At 42.5% G+C, this 21,336-nt stretch overlaps 2 protein-coding genes across 2 annotated transcripts; both read right to left on the bottom strand.

The window, feature by feature from the left end:
• Positions 1 to 14,581: 14,581 nt before the first annotated feature.
• On the bottom strand, positions 14,582 to 19,275 carry LOC131209060 (protein Gawky-like). Its single transcript, XM_058202034.1, has 8 exons — positions 17,293 to 19,275; positions 16,834 to 17,217; positions 16,434 to 16,728; positions 16,040 to 16,391; positions 15,825 to 15,969; positions 15,227 to 15,757; positions 14,800 to 15,136; positions 14,582 to 14,721 (listed from the first exon to the last, which is right to left on the bottom strand). The coding sequence occupies exons 1-8, from the start codon at positions 19,258 to 19,260 to the stop codon at positions 14,582 to 14,584; spliced, it is 4,152 nt and encodes a 1,383-aa protein (XP_058058017.1). The 5' UTR covers positions 19,261 to 19,275.
• LOC131207829 (loricrin-like) lies at positions 19,266 to 20,034 on the bottom strand. Its single transcript, XM_058200459.1, has 2 exons — positions 19,558 to 20,034; positions 19,266 to 19,349 (listed from the first exon to the last, which is right to left on the bottom strand). The coding sequence occupies exons 1-2, from the start codon at positions 20,032 to 20,034 to the stop codon at positions 19,266 to 19,268; spliced, it is 561 nt and encodes a 186-aa protein (XP_058056442.1).
• Positions 20,035 to 21,336: the final 1,302 nt, after the last annotated feature.

Genomic DNA, 21,336 nt, shown 5'->3' with positions numbered 1-21,336 from the left:
TTGTCGGTTTTATATGATTATGTTTCAGTTTTTCTCTTTTTGTGGTTTGTGCTGTAGAGCAACGTTTACTATTTATTCATGACTCGCTGCCTGTCTCATGTTCTTCTTAGCATGTTTTCGTTTTACTAGATAAACTTATTCATTCACACCGAGAAAGTCTAAAATCTCCTAAGAGTTTGGTTTTACCAGTGTAAAGTACACGCACTTGCTTTGGATAAAAATATGACCTGCATTTAAAAAAAGCGTGATGAATTGCAATGCAATGTTCCTGTGTTCTTCTACTTTTCGTTGCTACATTGAAGATTTTAGTATTTTTTCACTTATGTTATGCTTATGTCTACTGCAAGGAGTGTACTTTGAGGGTTGTAACTATTAGGTGAAAGTTGCTTGTTGAATATGATGCACCGTCGATCACTTTTGTGTCAATAGGAGTGTGTTGTATAACCGTGGGAAAAGCATTTAATTCTTTACGTATCACTATATGACGATGGTTAACACGGGATTCATGAGGATCACAAAAATAGATTCGAAAGATTATGTAATTGTTTGCAAAAGTTGTCCTATAAGAAAGGATTGCAGAAACTAACATCAATAGAGCAGGAAGAGCATTCATTTTCACGTTCTTCTTATATAAGATAGATTCTCACATTTATAATTCTACGATTCACAATTACATATCACTTGTTATTCATTTTAAGGTTGCAATTTATGTGTAAGAAACAGTTTCAATAGGAAGGCTCAAATACAATTACATTTATTACACATTGAATAGATTGATCTGTAAACTTTTATGTGTTCGGAACCTCCAGCGCACTTAAGCAAACATTTCGATGTCTTACCGAATGCCTAACATCTTATGCTTCGCTCGGTTACCCTAGAATACACCGTACCAGTGCTAGAACTAGTTCTATCCCCACCACGAAATAAACATCGATTTTTTTGATGAAGTACAGTGATGGGACATCGTCAAGTTCTAAAGGAATTGAAGTATTTCGTGTTTTTGAAATGGGCTCACACTAACTTAGACAAAGCTCTAGTGGTTTACCATGACTCGATCGTACTTCGATTAATGTATAGGTTTTTCTTAGCCATAAACACACAGAAGATGAAAGTGAGGGAGATTAAGATGTTATCAAGTCTTTGTCATACTTTCTTAAAGCTGAAGCTGAAACACGGAATCATTCATTTTTCGATTTCGAGTTAAAATTTTCCATCGTATGGAAATAATGGTACGAACTGGAGATGAAGTTTAATGAATACTGGCTGTTGTTTTAGTTAACTCATTTATTTTCTCAGATTTTTTGGCAAATACATTCGTATTCTTGATTTTTTTTTCCTGTTAATTTTAATGGCCGAGGAAACGATAATTAAGTTCCTTCGTATTTGGGGTTCAGAGAACAGATTGTCAGCAACCCAAAGAACAGCCCAATGGCCATTTATCTCGGATACGATAGTATTTGTTAGTATGAAAAACAAGTAATTATTTGGACAAATCAGTAGTTATTTTCGTCGAATTGTTTGAATAATCCAATAATTTATCGGACAACTTTTAATTTGGCACGCCCTCAAATTACCCAACTACGCGACTGTGGGGAACGAATACATAGCATTGTATTACCGAAATTCGATTGAAACAAGATTCGAATGCAAACTCTGCTGACTTGTATGATATTTAGTTTATTACGATAACGTTCCTGTAGTATAGAACGCACCGCGAAGTTTTTTTATATATTGTATGAGACACACGGTAGATAAGCATGAGTAGCAACAATGGAAGAGTGAAATTTGAGAATATGACGCACGATCCTTTCGCGATCCTTCAAATCCTTTTTCCTTCTTAGTTTACATAGAAATCCTTTACTTGCTCTTTAAGGGCCTGTCCGATTCTATCCTTCTGACAGTTGACCCTTTCTTCAATGGTTCTTGATTCTTTAGTTTTTAATGGTGAGTAGTATAAGTCGTTAGCATCAGGGTCAGAGCTTAACAGTACACGCATCACGTAAGCCTCATTGCGGCGATGATCCTATTGCAACAAGTAATACTATTTCGGAAATGGTTATCTTGCATTGCATTACTTTATTAAGCTGGTGCTTACTTCCTTGTGTTAGTAAAACGGGATTGAATTCGTTCATTCGTCTCTTTCCTTTACTCCATTGTGAAAATTGTTTTGACTGGCGTTGGACTATCTGATAAGATGTATCAGTTTCCGCTATTGATAAACCTGTCAACCTGTCCGTCATCGGCACACTTTGTTATAAAAATTACATGGAAGTCTTCTAATATAGTGATTTTTTAAACCTAGTATTTTAGAAATAGACTTGAAATCATGTCACTTTTCCCATCATTTACCATGCAGTGTGTAAACGAAGCAACGCTTTGTGATTGATCAACACCACGTACTGGACGCCGGAATCTATGTTTTCATTATGGAACGATGTTTTTGGCTTCCCAATGCCGTTACCATATCTTGTATAACAATCAATAAATTGGCTGTGCAGTACATAATGTTTATCAGCCATTTTACAGGGAAGTACAGTTTGCTGATATAATAACTTTGCTTGTCCGTATTCGCAAAGAATATATTAAGGAACTGCACGCCCTTATGCTATCGACGTTCCTTATTACTCATCAACCGACTTTGCCTAGCTGCCACGACATAAAATCTATTGTTTTGTAGCCGTTCATCCAGCGAGTTTCCGTTTCGTCATACCAATAGTCACTCGATTTTGACTTTATGTCAATTTTCTCTATTGTGTCTCATATGATTTGTGAAATGTTGTTTTATCATACTGTATGCATGCATTATCTAAACTTTTTTTTATAAATGGTCATTTTAGTGCTGTTTCTCTCCAGGCGAGTGTTCATCCCAACGACTTCTAAGGCTTCTTGGGAAGTAGTCAACTCGTTTTGAAGTTAAAGAATGAACCGATATGGCTTACAAGTTTAGAGTTTGTTTTATATCATCATCGTTTTCTCTCCTCACATTGTCCGTTTTGGGTTTTTTTTTCGTTATTATCTATATCTAATTTCCCTTGTCAAACTCCTGACCCGTTAATAGTATATAAACAAAATGGCGTCGTTATAATTATTATTCATCTCCGGCGGCTCGATTTGTGTGTACTGATGATCATGCTAATTTACGTTTCCATAGCGTGGTTTTCAGTGGTACTATCTTCTGGATCGGTTAAGAAAAACATTCAACTCGTCTGAAACGCTCCACACCCGCAGAACCAGGATTGATATAGATTTGTCTATCATTTTGTTTATTTTTTTCCTCTTATGGTTATCATAAAATTATTGATTTATCGCACGTTGTGGCATCATGGTTTTGTTTCAGTTTTTTCTATGAATTCCCCACTCACACACTTTTACTTCAAGGTATTTAATTTGGCCCGTTTATTTAGTGTTTTTGTCCCAAATGGCAGCGCGCCTTTAAATAGGTTCGTGGAAGAAACGAAACAAAAATGGTACAAAAGCCCATCCAAATTCCATTTTGGTTTACCTTCCATTCGATTCTCAGATTTTGCATTATTTTCCGGATGGCGTTGTCTGTAATATGTAGTTGGTTAAAAGTTATAGATTTTTTTACATATTTGGTCTGTTTAATTTGTTGTCTCTTCGCATAGAGTACATGATTTGTTTGTTTTAATCAGTCTCTGCTTTTGTTCAACTAGCATGAAAAGACTTGGACAATTGTTGAGTAAATTCTTTCTTACATGGTCAACAACTCAAAACTGGGTGACTTATTTTTGATTTTTGCGCTATAAAAAAAAATACTTATATAAATAAAACAGTCAATCTACTACTTGCTGTTACCTACGCCGCTTTCAATTCAAATGAAAATATCTAACAATGATGTACGAATGTAAAATAATTGCACTTTTCAATATAGTATCCAAATAAATAGAAATATAACTCTCATAAGCGAATGATTTCGATTACACAACGATCGACGCAATTGTAGGTAAGGACACCTGTTTTTTTTGCAATGCATACACTCGGATTCAAACTGGAATCATGCATGCAACAACCAGACATTAGATATCCACGTTAGAAAGATTAGCAATGATGCGAATCGTGTACTGCTGATAGTAAGTTTGGTAACATTAGGGCTTGGTGAACCGAACAATGCAACATTGGACCAAAGCTACGTGAGTAGTCACTGATCGCTTGCGCGCAGATTTGGTTTGGTTCATTGCTTACGTAACTAAGTTTTGTGTGGTGTGGTTTGTATTATATGAACTTGTTTGATTTTATTGAGCCTGTCGTAATACAATTCGTTTTTCTTATCTTGTACAGTTCTAACGTACTTGCCTAAATTCGTTTCCTAATGAAAATACTGTTTCTTATCTAGGAGGAGAAAAATTGTTTTGCTTTCATTTTATAGGTGGTATTCGTCATTTTGTTACGCATTTTGTTGTCCATTCACCGTTCGCAAAGATTTGTATTATAGCTTGTTTTTAATATTTTGTCGGTTTGCAGAAGCAAAGACAGGCATGTCATAGTTTGCATTCCATGCAAAATTACATGAAAACTTTATTCATTCATTCATCCATTAAGTGTTTATTTCGGTGTTTACATTGGTCTTCTGGATTGAGCGATCATGCATCGTTAATATCACTACTGATCGCCATACATTAAAGTTTGCTCCATCTCCCTGTTCGCTATTGACAGAACGATTCTACCGAATCAATTGGTTTCCATCATTAGCTGCATCAAAGTGCAACAAATATCTCCATAATAATGTGGTAATGCTATTATTACTTGCTACTTCTGCACGCTTTGCGACCCATTTTGCAATCTATTAGTAAAGGAAATGTTATGCATTGGATGATTTTCGGATGTGTTAATTGATCGGTCATTAGACTAATGTTCAAACCCCTACTGCGTGCGCGTCTTATCACAGAAGTGGGGTCTAGTCCATATGTTTGAAGCATCATCATCTTTATAGAAAATCATTCTTATATCGTGGATCGTTCATCAGCATAGCTTCTTTATAGCTAGTTTAATCGTTCTGCTCCGTGTATTTAATATTTTTTAATCGTACTAGTAAGAATTATTATGCTAGTCCCTTGCTAAGGTTTTGTGATTTTGACATAAACACACACAATGCGCATTATTTCTCTTTACAAAAGTTCCCTTTTATTTGCTGCACCAATTTAAATAGAACGTTCGCGTCGAAAGTTTTTTGACAAACAAACAAAACAAACTTGCCAGTGCGTTTTATGAAAGGTGAAGTGTTGTCGTTCTCAAAAGGACATATACGATATCAGGAGGACACACATAAAGTTTCACCGCCCAGTTCAAAGCAAGCTTCACATTCACTAGCGCTGCAAATGTAATGCATGTTAGTGAGTGTTTTTAGTAAGCTTATGGCATGTTGGCGATTGATGTTTCAAGTTTATCACCATATTACTAGACCGCAGAATAGTAGAACCTTTCTCAATTGTTTCGTTCCTGTCGTATTTTTTTTGCAATAAGCATTACACATTACTGCATACCTTGCATTGCCCAAGAATGAATTTTGCCAGAACGAAGCTTCGAAGTAGCTAAATGATTTGCATTGCGTTTCAATCAAATGTACCATAATCGCATCAAGGGCATGAAAAAGTGGGCACAACATCACAGCTGTGTCAGTGGGCAGCTTCGCGAAGAACTCGAAAAGAGCTCTCGTTACACCAACAATTTGTACTTTCATCGCATGTCACACATTGCGGTCTAATCAATAGATAGATGTGCATTTATAAATGCTTATTTGATTCAGCCAACGCATTTTGTAAGTATTGAATCGCAATTATTTTGGCTTTCCTGTGCAATGGAGATGGTGTCAGCAATTGAACAAATGTAAAAGGTTCGTAGATTCTGCGTTTTAAAACAATGCCAAGTTTTAAACAATGAGTGTGCGAACATATCATGGCAGTTGTTACGCGCTGTTCTTCCAGGTTTTTGCAAACCATCTACTTAAATTTGTATATTGATTCACACAGCCGAAAGGCCGCATAGTTCTTTTCATTCGGATTGATACAACGCTACGTATGAATAATAATACTACGACCATCGTGATGTGTTTTCGACGATGATGATATGTATCTGACGTGGAATATTAATAATTGATAACAAAAAAAACACAACAACGGCTTGTTACTTAAAACTGGAACAAAGCACTGTTTGAACAAGATGTAAGATGTAGTCTTTACTAGCATGAAAACTGGAGCGAAATTCAAAACAAACAGAGAAAGTCTTTTCCAAGGGCTGAGATTTATACGAAAATGAGTACGCGTTACAGAAAAATCTAGTTGTGTTAGAAACGTATATTAAAACTCAAAGAATAGTTACTTTATCTGTCGATTCGAAAGTCTATTCTGGCCGCTTTTAATGCATACACGAAAAAAAATCGCTACACACAAAGCGACGTCTTTTCTTTATGATGAACTAAGCGGTATCTAGAAGCAAACTAATGGAACTGAGTGCAAGCCTTTAGTAGTGATTTTTTGTTGGAAGTTTTGGTTTTGTTCTTCACCGATGACGGTCTTGAGTTTATCATCTATTCTGTCTGATGCTGTCCCATGAACTTGAAATAAATCCCGTAAGCTCTTACGTTTCATATGTGTCCACTTGACAGAAACGCATTTTCAGGATGCATTTTTGCATCATACTCCATAACGTAACTTTTCAGCTTTTCTTTAACAAAGTGTAGTGTGGCAGTTGTTTAAGGCACTCTCTGTGTAATGACTTGTTTGTTTTAAAATATAAATTTCAATACTGCCGTGTTATTTATTCATTTTTTAGACATGTTTCTTAATAATATCAAGCCTGCATCTGTACCCCAGGCTAAGCGAAGAGAAGGAAGTGTTTATTTTACTACATTGTTGATGGCTCTTGACTTAAGCCTCCGGGACGATAGCTAACCGATTTTCCTTGCTATTCCAATTTTATCTTCACATCAACTGAATATTTTATTTAGACCACATAAATGGTTTACCACACTAGTTTGCGACGAGTAATGTTCATAACACAAAATGTTGGTATTGTTTGTGAGGCTAGATTACGCAGAACTCAGCAGCGTTTTCATTATTAACAGTCTGTTCATATTCTTCACGCTTCGTAACCCGTAAACGATTCAAACGAAAGTATGTCACGAGAAAAAGTAGTCAAAAGTCACGTTTCTTTCAGTGTCTGTCAATGTTATGTTAGCTGCTGAGGTCAAAAGTAAACACACTTAAAATAATGAAGGACAATTGGTTTTCTATTACGAAGATTATGTGACTTATTGATTAGTATTGCCTTTATACTCGTTATAAGATACGTAGTGGTGTACGAATTTGTGCAAGCATCACTCAAATGACCCGTAATGTAAAAGGAATATAAGGTAAAGCCCTTTAGTAACGATAGATAAGACAAACAATCAAACAAATGTTTTTAGAATATTTTAATTTATCAAAATTACTTTGAGCTACGTTCCGAGCTAATCCACACACGATAGGACATTTGTCAAATATCAACGGCACTGTTTTGCAATTAACACTTTGAACGTAAATGTTAACGCTGCAGTTAGTAATTCAACAAAGGTTTTAAAATTACTACCAACAAAAATTTACTTATAATTCAGCTATGAGCAAAATGTTCATTCATACAGATTTGTTAGTAGAACTGTCGGAAAAAAGGATGCTAAATAATAATTGTCAGTACGATTGATGTTTATATCGAATGAATAAGTACAGTATCATAAGTATAAATAACAATGCGCCATCAGTGCATGGCAAATATCTTATTCTATTATCTCATGTTACAACAACTGTGCGTGCTTCGCATGGAAATTTAAGTACACGTTAATCTAAAATTTGCAAAATACATTGATAATATTTGCGACACGTACTATAGGAAAGCACAGGAAGAAGGGAAACATCCAGAGAATGCATACGTTAGAATATTGTACTGCAAGCAAGTTGCGATGTTCACACCATTCGTAATTAAGACGTTATGATTTCATCATCAACTTTTATTCTCTTTAATATTATAAAAATGAAGTCTCTCGAACTCCATTCTGTCCCAACACTCACAACTTTTTGTCAACTCATTTATTTTTCTTTTCATAGACTCGTTCTTCATATACGCATTGCACTTGAGTTATTATGTGCAATACAATGCAATACGTCATTCAATTATGCACCCGTAGCCATTCAATAGCACACGTTACCACAGCCTGGAGGCTTTTAAGATTGAATGAAATGTTTTTCGTTCCTCTCTTTCCACCCATTGTGCGATCCGCTACTGCGCGTTGTTGTTCCCTTGTGGCGCACTTGCACAAGATACAATATATACTTACTACAAAAAGTGTGTTTTTTCAATTCAGTTTGATTTGAGAACCAGAAATTTAAAAGAGATTGGATAAATAAATTCTAATAATAAGTGATGAATGCTTTCATCAAATATTCTGAACTCAAATTATCAAATATTTGCCTTTGGGAGTATCTAAATGTATTATTCCATTCCCTATACACTTGGTCATTCTGATTCAATGAAACTTTGTGGTCTCTCCATCGTCTTAGGCCATTTTGCCAGCTACCTGCACTTTGCAATTGCTTTCGGAATGTCGTCATGCAGATTGCTTACAATCTCGTGTTACGTTTCGCTTTGATGAATTGAATGGCATGTCCCGTTTTTTACAAGTCATTGACACGCCTGTTCATTTGATTCCTCCAGTTTGTCACCAGCGAAATGTGTCCACATAACTACGATTTTTTATGTTTGTAAAATATTGTAGCTTTCTTATTGGTCTGCTTTCTATAGTCTGCCTATATGCACTAAACATTATCTTTAAGTTTAGAATTCAGTCATTACTTTTAACCATCGAATATGGAGATGCAACGCTTTTTATAGTTGTTCTGTATCGTTTGAATAGTTTACGACATTGCCCGGTAGGTGCTACATTTTTCATTTGTTGTTTTCAATTAACTCAGGCATGCTCTCAGCTTTGAGGCATTTTAACCATGTTTAAACCACTAACTAAAACAGACAGAATCTTATTATCTACCACGACGAGTTATTTTCTTGTTGCTGCTTGTTTTGAGATTTTTAAGTTATGTATACTGTTTATAGTCACAGGGTTATTTATAGTGAGTTTTGAAGAGTACAATGGTGCAGTAATTAGAGATCGATACAAGCTTGTTACAACACGAAATTGGCAATAATCACGCAAACGAGAAACAAATATCAGTTGTTTCTGTATTCGTTGAATCTTTCACTTCGAGGACAGTGACAGAAAACCATTTGTTAAAATCTCATCTCGTATGCTCTTTGCAAGATTTGAAAAAAACATGATGACCTAACAAGAAGATTGTGATTTTGTCCATTGGTTTATGATGAATGAAAATGATAGAATGTGGTGATATGAGTTTCGAGTTGATAGCGAAGAGCAATGTGCCTATTGAAATCGTATTTCCTAACAAAAGTAATGTTGATATGAGCTCGCCGTTTCCGACGCAAATATACGTATAGTATAATATTGGAGAGGTGGGATAACTGGTGTTTAATTCATACCAGCCAATTTAAACCATAGTATAGGATAATCATGCACGCACCGTCGTAACCACAACTAGTTGTTATTGCCTTTTTTCCATTTGGTGTCGCAAAGAGCTTCAATGATTCGGATTGTTTTTGGCCTACAGGGGTTTGTGAATGTTGCTTTCCATTTTACTGGCTAGCGATTTCCGGCAAAACAAGTGTGAACTCTCGTGTAGCGCAGCGTTTTAGTCGACAATCTTATATCTTATTAAAGTTCTTGCTTCACGACATAGTTCGCTAGGACACGCCGTCACCGCTTAGCCAAATATAAGTATTACACAGTTTCTACACTACAGTACCTAGAAGAGGGCGAAAGTACACTTATCATATTCTCTCTTTGATATTTTGCTAAAGATTTTTGGAAAGGATAAGGAACACAGAAATATACAAATATGTTTTGCTTCTTTTTTTGAATGGTTTAGTTCTAAGTTTCGTTATAGAATCGATATTATTGGCCTGTAATAATTTTCAGCATCTTCCACAAGTGTTGGATTTTCATCCGTTTGTTCATAAGATAAGTAATGCTTACTGCACGGTACATGTAATGCAAAATTTTGGCATTTTTTATTAGTTTTATGCATTTCACATCACACCTCGCTATTGCTTCTGCTACGGGCGAATATACAGTGATGAGGCCTGCTTTGACTAGAGGAAAGGTTCATGCTGCGCTGTGGTAACGTGCTACTAACGCAGTAACGAATGAATTGCCTAACGGGACTGTAACCCAACATAGTTACCACCTAGTAATTTGTAAGATTTTGTTTTTTTTTTCGTTTGCACTTTAACCAAACTTGTCCATCCTTGTGCATCAGGTAGCTTTGATATCGGAACAGTTGTATGGAATGGTTTTTACAGGAACACTGGCGATTCATACATGTATGTGTTGTTGACCGGTGTCTACTACTATAAGACTCGTCTGGTCGCTTTTTTCCTTCCACTAGGATGTTAGCTCAGAAGCAATACACCAACAGCATGAAGTGTAGCACAACGCGTTTGATACGTTCGTTTCTGGGGCGGACTGCTGCATCCGATGATAATGATGAAAAGGTTGAGAAGATCAAGAAGCATCAATCGAGAAGCCTCGTTGCTCGACGGTGATAGCATTACTTGCTTCATTCTATTCGGTTACATTCAGAACTCTGTGTTTCTCGTATATTGTCATAACTCTGCCTTGATTTCCCCGCGGTCGGGTGCCCCCAACGTGTAAGATTGTTTGCGCTGCATTTTATCTTTGCAATGTATCCATTGTCGTATCGAACTCGTTCACTATTTGGGTTTTCACCATTTCTTGGTGATTGCATTTTTCTTTTACTTCCATTTGCTCGCGTTTGTTGCATTTGATTCTAACTCTTCCGGTACAATTATTAATACTTGTTTTTAACGATGCGTTTTCGTCTATTCTGGCTCTAGTTTAATAAATCTTAAAAATTCGCACACTCACATTCATACATGTTCTGTATTACCGTTTAGCAGATGTAGTAAATTCTTCATTTAGTTGTAGTAAATGTTTTGTGCCATTATATGTGTCTTTGTGTGTTTTTGTGAAGTTATTCCCACATTTCGTCGTATTCATATAAATAGTTTCCCTCTTACTTAGTTACCTAAAACATAGGTTTTTGCGTGTTCTGTCTTACGATTATTTCACTGTGTTTTTTTTACTTATATGACTAAATAAATCTCTGCTAAGTTTTCACTTGCATGTACACTTTTTGATATCATCTTACATAGTGACAGTGCCCCCACTTCTACTAGGTGGCCCAAATGATTCACCCCGCCTTTTGGATAAAATATATTCCTCCCATTATGCTTTGTTTTACTCACTTTTAATTCCAGTTACTTTAGCTTATCTTATCACCAATATCATATTGTTGTTATACGTTGTTGTTTTGCAAGTTTGTCTATTTTCTAAAAAGTTTGTACACACAATTCGTATATGATTCGCACTTGTGCGTTCACCTTAGGTTCGCTTTGCAGCGTAGACTTGAGAAAAATCGTGAAAAAACAAACCTTGCGTTTGGATTCGCGTTGGTCAGTCGTTTTCCCGCAAGACGATACACCTCAACAGGTCGACCGTCATAGAATTGCTGCTGTTTGTGTATTTTAATCACATATTTAGATTGCCCTTTTCCCTTGTTCTTCTCCTGTGCCTTCACGGCAACAATGACGTTCGTGTCGATCCCGACCCAGGTGGTGCTACTTAAGGGGCGTACTTAAAAATGTTAGCTTACATATACACACAGTACTATCGGCATCATGGTGCCTCTCACTTGGCTTCCGATGCTTCCCCCCTGTGAATCTTTTAATTGAGCACCTGAGACGAGAAAATATAACTTTTAAACGATATCCAAAACAACCGTGTAACATAATTTACGCCAGAGGTTAAAAACGAAAGACACATGCAGTCATTTACAGGAATTGAGGGTACAATTTTCCATTGAATAGTGACAAAGATACTACATAGCTCCTCTCTATGACATGCTTTGTCCCATTGCACTTCAACATTGTTAATCACTTTTTTTGTCTTTTTTTATATTTTTGTATCGAAGGCTTATTCAGTGTCTGGTTAATAACCAAGCATTATTTTTATCACATATTTGGCCAATAATATGCTTCATATCTCTTCGGTAACACCGAACTTAAAGAGTAAACAGGACGCTTGTTCATAAAGTCATAAACATTCATGTGATTGTATATAAAATTATTACGGCTACTGTTGCTTCCATCACTACCATCAAAAACCCAGAGACACAGATATTCATTACGGGCAGAACATTTAGGATTACATTGAACTCTAGCCGTTATCTTATAACATATGATTCCTCTGATTCGCTTCCGACCGCGCGCTTTGATCTAAGAAATATTGCTTTAGATTAGATGCGTTTCATAGTACATTAGAGCAATTACTGACACTGCTTTACTGTATGTATCTTTCCAAACCACAGGAGCTCTTTACTTAATTTTTGAAAGTATTTGCAAGTAGTATGCTTATATTGAGTTTTGCCATTGTATTACGTGCCTTTTTGTAAACGTAAATGTATTACATTTATATTATACCTTCAAGTATAAACTAATGATAATAATTCTAAACAAACCAGTCATTTAGATATGGTAGTGCGAAAATAACAGGAAGTGGTTCTGTAGTGAAAAATAGACTCCCGAAACTAAGATGATCCGTCTGATATGCTCAACACAAATCCAAGGTAGAACTACGAACATTGGCGAGCTAGGTTGGGGTACCACTTAATGCTGTAAAACGAGGAATATTTTCGATTGGCTTGGTCTTGAAAATCACAACCATCTTGTCCACTTCAATGCATCGGATACTGATACTGCTGATATAGGATGAGATGTAACACCCAAACCAACAGCATTGTTGCCATTATTGCATGTTGTTTGCCCAGGTTTGAAACAACTGTTTGTTTGTTTTTCTCTGACAAATGCAAATTGCACTAAACGAAGCCGATTTCCGAGTCAGTGTTGAAACGAATATCTCGTGCTTTTCCTAATTGAACCCGAGTGAACCACCTGTTTTGTTTTTGTTCAGGACCTTGTCCTTTGTTTGAATGTTTGACTGGAATCAAACAAATTCAGCCTAGTCTGACGAAATCTTCTTTTCTTCCCATGACTTGTAGTAAACGTTATTGTAAGCACCGTTCATTTAGTTAGAGAATTTTAATTAAATGTTATCCATGTATCCACAATGTACTGTTTGTTTGTGAATTGGTTGTTAATTTTTGAGATCAAACTTCGGTGACACGGCATGTCGGTCACAACATTCGTTCACAGTGTCTTGTATAAAAATGTAAAATCGAAAAAAAAACGACATCATCGTTCGTGGGAACCGCCACGTTGCTTCTTGTGCAAAGGTGAACTACGCAACCATTTGAGCGGATCCAGTCCAGTAGCCTACCAAGTAGCTGTTTTCTGTTCAATTTTAAAGTAATTAAATGCATATAATATGTAATACAAAACTGTAACAAAGGCGTCAAACAACGCAACCTAAAATGAGTATATAGAAGATTTTTTCGCTTTAAGGAAAAAAATTGTACTACAAGAAGAACAAACAAGTAAACATCACATGGCAGACTATGCACACAGTGGTGAAAATAAAACATAAAACAGAAACAAATAAATACTAGTCTACGAATGAATAAAGAGGCATTGGGTACCTTTTATAAAAAAAAAACAATTCTTCTCTAGCGAACATACAATGCCAAATGATTAATGTGCCCAACAATAGTATAATTGTTTACTCCATTAGTCCAATGCATCGGACCGCTGCATTTCATCCAGGCAAACACATCGTTTGCGCACCCGTAACAATACGTTACGTTGCTGATAAGAAGCGTTTGATACGAATGTTTCATGTTTCTGCATAAGAAATGCGTCCGTTTACGCTTGGAATTGGCTGCTATTTCTGTCTATGCTGTTGTCTATGAACTGTCCGTTTTTGGTTTGTCATGTTTGGAACTTTTATAGACCTGTTATTTTGGAAGCCATGGCTTTTCTGAGCTCAGCCGTTTTCTGAAAGCCGTTTTCTTTTATGATAAATTAAAAATAAACAATAAACTGTTTGTACCATTAGGAATCGCGCGGAAGCAATGTGTTAACAAAAACATGGAACCGTGCCATGAACAAGCCGTTATAGTATGACACGTCGCTGAAAATTATTCGGGAAACAATTTTAGCATGAGCTCTCTGTGCTGGGAAACGCTGTTTTCACGCACTGAGTTTTGCGACAAATTTTGATAAAGTTTTACGGCCACCTTATCCTATGTGCAGCGTCTGCACTCTAACATCAACTAACATGTATTCCCCTGGCCTTCAATTGCGCCCTATCAAGGACGGATCTATCGAAATTTTCCTGTTCAATAGCCCATACACAGCCCTACCCCATTCACATAACACTTAGATCTTTCCTGTTCTTACTGTTCAGCAGCGTACTATATAAGTATCGATAGTTTGGTTGAGTGTTGAATGCAGAACTTACCGCGCGCATCTTGGATTACCGGTTACTTTAGTTTAGCTCACTGCCCAGCAGATTTTCGGGAAGGAATGAATTAAGGTTTGACGGTGTACCCCGTTCGGCTGGACCGTCCAAAGGGGTCCACAGATTACTGCCGCCACCGGAAGACGGCCACGACGAGCCCCAGGTGTCTGTAGAGAGCGCAAAAGAAAGCGCATAGAAAACGGGTGTTAGCAGAAAATAACGGCTCTTTGCCACCTATCGCTTACCCGTGCTTCGATTCGCGTTCGGTGCGCTCGAGCGCCATGCTTGAGAAATGGCCGAGTTGCCTATATTATTGCCCGTGCCACCAACTCCAGCCGTTGCCACACCATTCTGCCCCGGGAGTCCCAGATGCTGCAGAATGGTCTGCACTTCGCTTTCGGTCGGAGACTCGGCACAAATTGTTGTATTGCCCAACACGCAGCTGTTCAGTGCCAGTTGTGCTTTGCTCGCTTCCTCTCGCGTCATATATTTGCACAGAGCGACGCCATGGTTCAGGTAGAGATGAAAGTTTTGCAACGGTCCATGCTGCATACAAAGTGTACGCAATGTCGACCCATCAATCTGGAAGCGGAAAATCGGAGACAAAGAAGGATCACGTCAACTAAGCATGGCAGCACTAACAATTGGCTCATCGCACGCAGTTAGACCTACCTGTGCAGTGAGATTTTTAAGAAGCAACCAAGTCGAGTACCAACCGCCGGTTGTGCCGGCGGAAGACCAATTTCCACTCGGACCATGGTTCGGACGCTGCATCCAACCGTTGCTTCCTGCACCACTGGCGGTGGCCGTCTGCGGCTTTCCACTCGATAAACCTGGTGGCGGCCCGCGAGGTGTTTTTGTTGTTCCAACTCCGGAACCGGCACCCCACACATCAGCCGTGCCCGCTGCTGTCATGCCACTGTCCGACCAGGTGCTCTTGCCCGTGCTACCCAGCTTGCCAATGCCTGTTCCCGCTCCGGATGTGTAGATGTTATTATTGTTATTGTTACTGGTGCTGCTCGTGCTTGCACTGAAACTCCAGGTCGACGAGGATAGACTGATCGTGTCGGTCGGGGACGGTTTGTTGCTGCTTGCGAACAACTCCGAGTCTTTGGCCGAGCCTACCGAAATCGTTGCTATCGGGCTACGTGCAATCGAGCCGGGCGTTATGGTTGGATCTTCCTCGATCTTCATCTGAGTTCCCTGTGTCGCGATATAAAAGTAGCCGTTTTAGTACAGCTCAACGAGCCCAAGCCCAACCATCGCTTACTTTCCACGGTTTGCCCGGTTCAAACTCAGGCACCAGATCAGTGAACGAGTCCTGATTGGATGGCCATGCATCCTTGTCGGTCGTTGAGTTGTCTGGCCAGCCACCAGCGGAGTCAACCATCCCACCGCGTCCCGATGACCACGTGCTGCGGAATGCAGAATGGTTCCCATTACATCCGTCCACCCCAGTGTATCTACCGAAACACACTGCCTTACCCATCGTTCTGCAATCCTCCTAGACCGGCCATACCACCAGTTCCACCATTATTGCCACCGAGTGTCGCCTTTGCCGTTGTTCCGGGAGCTCGGGAGAAATCGGTCATATCGTGGCTGTTACTAGTGTTGTCCTTATCCATCGCTGGCAGCTTCCATTGGTTCAGGCGCGACTGCTGACTGGTGGAGCCACCGCCACCACCACTGCCTCCACCGCCGCCGCTGCCACCAATGGCGGGTGCGCCCGGGTGGTACGGTACATTGTGCTCCTTGCTGCCGAGGGCGATATCCGACAGACTATTTTGCAGCGCGGAAAGATCGTTCTGCTCACGGTGGAAATTGCCTCCGAGATGGCCTCCACCGCCACCAACGCCACTAGCGCCAACACCACCACCGCCACCACCAAGGTGGGACGACGAGTTGCCCCCTCCGGAATGATGCTGCTGATGATGTTGATGATGATGTGGATGATGTTGGTGTTGCTGGTGCTGTTGCTGCTGTGGATGTTGTTGCTGCTGTTGTACTTGCTGTTGCTGTTGCTGCTGTTGCTGTTTCACGTACAACGTCTGCTGGGTGGCGATTTGATTTTGCAAACTGGCAATTTGTTGCTTGATTTTGGCAATCATAGCAATCTGGTTATTGCTGCCGGAACCTCCGCTGCGTTGCAGATTGTTCTGCGTCACCTGCAGTTGCTGTAGTTTGTAAGAAATGTAAGAAAGAACAGTGAACCGGAAACCATGAAGATTTGTTTTGGAAAATCGTTCCGAGGCTGACACTCTGCAAGAATCCAAACCCACCTTGATGCTGTTCAAGAGTTGATTCAGCAGCAGAAAGGTTTGCGGCGCCAACGGTTGGTTGAGAATCTGTGGGTTCAGATACCCCGTCTGCACAGCCCCCTGAATTTGCTGCACGAGCGAGCGAAGTTGGTTGGTTGGTTGCACGGAACTTTGGCCACCACCGGCCCCCCCTCCAATGCCGTTGTTTCCGTTGATTCCTTGATTAAACGGCGCCATGTTTCCCGGACCGCAACCGGCTCCAATAGCGCCCATTTGCGGTGGGGCTTGATTTAAGTAGTTGCCCAGGGATTTCGAGGACAGTCCGTGCAGACCGGAGAGATTTGACTGCCCACCGCCTCCCATGCCTCCGCCAGAGCCACCGCCAGGCATTCCGTTTTGGTTGCCCTGCTTGCGAAAAGAAAAAGGGAAAAGCAATGATCCTGCTCAACGACCTTTATTGATAACACGCACGCCCCGTACCTGTTGGAAGTGAAGCGAAGGACCACCAGCGTTTCCAGCGGTGCCGCTGTTGCCACCGGTGCCACCACCACCAAGATAGCGGCTTCCCGGAAAGGGCGGCTCAAACATGCCGCCAACATTCCCATTACCAGGGGTACCACCACCGGCCACACCGCCAACGCCACCACCGAGCGAGTGTTCATCGCGCCGCCAATCGCCGATACCACCAGCATTTCCAAGCAGGTTCGGATTGGCCCCGTTCCTTTGCAGCATTTCGACCGCTTCCTCCAGGTTCATGTTCGCGGCACGCAGCGCTAATTCGACGTCCTCCTTCTTGAAGCCCATGTCGCACAGAATGCGATATTGTTTACTGCTCCGGATGATCTCCAGGGGACCACTGCCGATGCCTCCTCCAGCGTGCGGTCCCTTGCCGGGACCCTTACCACCGCCGACACCACCACCGAGCCCGGTGCCGACACCCCAGTCGTTGCCCATCAGGTCGTTGGCTGCACTCCCTGCATCAGCACCCCACAGTGCGCCGCCGAGTGGTTTCTTGTTGCTGTTCCACGACTGCAACCCAACAGGACCACCTGCGCCCGGTGCCCCGTCCATCCAGGAGCTTCCACCGAGCGGTCCGCCCGGTCCGCTTTTGTCATCCCAGTTGCTGGCTCCGCCGCCGCCCATGCCCGGATCATCCCAGGAGCCGTTGCGTGCCGTTGGACCACTGCTCCCGGGCAAAACTCCACCAGGGCCACCGTGACTTCCGCTCCACATGGTCTCAGATTTTAACGGATTCCCGGCAGAACTACCACCGCTGCCCACCATTCGCGGTCCGCCTCCACCGACGATTGGGCCAGAGTTTAGGCCACCCAATGGTCCACCGCGACCATTGCGTATCATCGGATCCGTGGCCCCGCCAGTTCCCCGAGCACCACCGGGCCCACCGCTCCACATCGAAGTGCCATCGTCCAGATTAGGGTTACGCCGTACGGCTGGCGGGGAGTTATCATCCCAACCGGAGATAACTTTTGCCGACGGAACGTTCGGTGGGCCAACACCGACACCCGTTCCGCCAACGGTGCCTCCTCCGCCAGTGCCACCGCCCAGCTGCCACTGATTTCCGGTGTTGGCCGTTGTTGCGCTTGCCGACGACATCACAGCCGGCGGAGGCATCTTTCCGAGCGGGTAGTGTTCCAGCATACCGGACGACCCGCTGAGCCGACCAGAAATACCGCGCGGATCTCCACGAAACTCGCGTCCCGGCTCCATCACTCCCGGCGGACGCATGCTTCGAATGTCCACGTTCGACAGTCCGTCAAGCTGGGAAGCCAGGTGCGGCGGAACGTTGGGGCCACCGGCACCACCTGCGCCGCCGATCGTTCCACCCAGCACGCCACTACGCTGATCACCTCCGCCCCATCCTCCAACGCTGGCTCCGGCCCCGATTCCGGACCCGCCACCGCTTCCCCAGTCGTTATCCTTCTTTGGTGGAGCCATTCCGGCCCCTACGATGCCACTCGGAGGCCACATGCCACCACCACCCACGGGACCGGTGGCACTACCTCCGGTTCCCGATGGACCACTACCCTGTTGCCATCCACCCGCTGACCCACAGGCCGCTTGGCCACCAACTAGCGGGTTGGAGCCCCCGACCGGTGGCGGTCCGCCACCGGTCATACCCGATCCTCCAGCTCCCGGTGCTCCGGTCCAGACATTGCTCGCTTCGGCGTTTGCCTCATCATCGACGCCCCAGGTGCCACCGTGATGGCTCTGCGGTCCCCACGGTGTCTTCTGTGATGGTATCTGAACGGGTGGTTGGCCTCCGTTGCGCAGATTTGTCTCCCACAGCTCGGTCCCGTTGTTGACCGTGGCCTTCAAGGTGGGATCAGGCTTGGTGTTCGGTTCCGGTGACGCTGGCACGTCCCACTGCGTGTCCTGGTTCACATGCTGACAGCCCCACCCGTCCTGGGCAAAGAGTGCTTCCCGCATGGAGTTCAGGTGCTCGAGCTTTGAAGAGGGGGTCGTGGCCACCAACGCACTTCCTCCTCCGACTGCACCACCGGCGGCAACAGCGCCACCTACGTTCGGCGGTCCACCAACACCAGCACTTCCTCCGATCTGTTGCACTGCCGATGAGGGTTGATTTCCTTGTTGCGGGGCCCCGACCGACGGATTGGGACCGCTGATCGGATTGGCGCTCTGCTGTTGCTGCTGCTGCTGCTGTTGTTGGCTGGGTGTTTGTGGTTGTTGTAATCCCATGGCAGAAGATGGTTTACCGGTATTGACCACCTGATTCCAGCCTCCCCCACCACCACCAGTACCGCCGGACTGTCCGGCACCTCCACCGCTTGGTCCAACTATCATCGCTCCTCCGCTCGACTGTGATAGCGAAACCTTGCCCATATCCTGGGACCTGGGTCCGTTTCCCGGTGGTCCCGGTGGTGGCATACTGGTTTGGCCACTGCCCCAAACTTGCTGCTGCTGTTGCTGCTGTTGCTGTTGTTGCTGTGAACTCACAGACATGGGATTGGATGTGTTCCACCCGGAAACACCAGCAGCAGCAGCGATTTGACCGGCATTTGAAGCACCCGGCGGTGAACCCCAGGCACCTCCTCCGTTCAGTGAACTCTCTCCGCCACCACAGAGGCGGCCTGCGAAAATACAAGAGCCTCCGGAGGCCCAAGTATGGCTCTCCAGCATTCGCTGCCTCTCAGTTAGTCGTAAAAGATCAGCGAATCGCTCGTAACCGTTTGACGGTCGCATCTTTGTTCCTTCTTTGTTGATTTGCTCCATCACTGTGGACTACCGTTGAATCCGAATAGGATGTTGCTTTACTTCGTTACTTTGTTTGAATGCTTACGGTAATCCAGTCAGAACTCCGTTGCCGTCTCACTTGTCATACAAACTTTAAAATTAACCCTAACGTTAACGTTTAGTCAGGTAATCAGAATAATCACATCTCACTGTGCCAAAGGGCCTAATTGTATTTGCAGATTCTTGGCTTCGGCAACGCTGGACACCTTCACTCCGTGTACTAGGTCCGTTCATCAATTAGTGTTCTCAATGGCCGGATGCTAAACACAGTAACTGCGAGCAAGACAACCGTCGCGACACAGTGGTGAGCCTATTGTTTTTAGGCTTCGATATGCAAAACAGAACAAAACTAGGCTCAGACTTTGACTGGTTCGGTATTGTGAGTAGGATTCCCGGTTGCGCTGGTTGATATCGTTGCAACGTAATGGCGCCTGGTGCTCTCCCTTACAACGATGTCCCCCATATATGCACACGTATCAAAACCTTCTCGATGAGTAACGCACAGTTCCCGGAAGAGGCGTTACTGGTGTTGACTAACTATATTCCACTCAATAGTGTACCATCGCTGACCATCGTTTTGCCTTAGTTTTCCTTGCTGGGTGATGTTTCGCAACGACAGAAACCCGTAAAATACTACAGTCTCGTTTTCTTTTTATCCGCTCCTTAGTAGCGTAGAATACTGTTGCTATTGCAGAATAATTCCGGCGCGTCCGACACACGTCTCAGTATACCGAAGCACTCTCGGTTCCCAATAACACACCAATGAGTTTAATGATCACTTCAGCCACATACACCGCATTGTCTTACACATAAACTTTTCTGTGACCGTCACTACGTTGCGCAGATCGTAGAACAGATCGAACCTGCACTCGTTGAATAGTGTCTACTTTAAATTTTATGATTCAATCCACTTGACCACGACTGTGTGCAGTGCGTGCAGCGTGGCACCTCGATTATTGTTAAAACTAATTGCAACTGCAGCCTAAGCTTTTCCGAAACTCGGCTGAATCTAAACGATCACTTTAAAACGTTCCGGTTCTACTTCCGTGACGGAGTACCAACACGCACCGTTACAGCAGGTATCAGATGTCGGGCCGCAGAGTAGTAAAACACATGATATTATTTAGAACAAATGGAGTAGGCGCCGTACGCGTGAAAGACGGCCGCTCTTTTAAAGCTGATTTTTTGTCGTTTTCTCATGTGTTTACTCGTCTCGTCGGTCAGTGGGTGGCGATCACTTTCAGTTGCACC

This window comes from Anopheles bellator, chromosome 2, assembly GCF_943735745.2.
Source record: "Anopheles bellator chromosome 2, idAnoBellAS_SP24_06.2, whole genome shotgun sequence".
NCBI lineage: Eukaryota > Metazoa > Arthropoda > Insecta > Diptera > Culicidae > Anopheles > Anopheles bellator.
This window is presented reverse-complemented; position numbering and strand designations above follow the sequence as displayed.

Coding starts and splice junctions, on each gene's coding strand:
- LOC131207829 (XM_058200459.1), bottom strand. CDS start 20,034: ATGCGACCGTCAAACGGTTACGAGCGATTCGCTGATCTTTTACGACTA. Junction 19,350..19,557: donor GGGGAGGCTGGAATCAGGTG/GTCAATACCGGT, acceptor CGCCGAACGTAG/GTGGCGCTGTTGCCGCCGGT.
- LOC131209060 (XM_058202034.1), bottom strand. CDS start 19,260: ATGCGGGAAGCACTCTTTGCCCAGGACGGGTGGGGCTGTCAGCATGTG. Junction 17,218..17,292: donor CTTCGCTTCACTTCCAACAG/GTACGGGGCGTG, acceptor TTTCGCAAGCAG/GGCAACCAAAACGGAATGCC. Junction 16,729..16,833: donor AACTCTTGAACAGCATCAAG/GTGGGTTTGGAT, acceptor TACAAACTACAG/CAACTGCAGGTGACGCAGAA.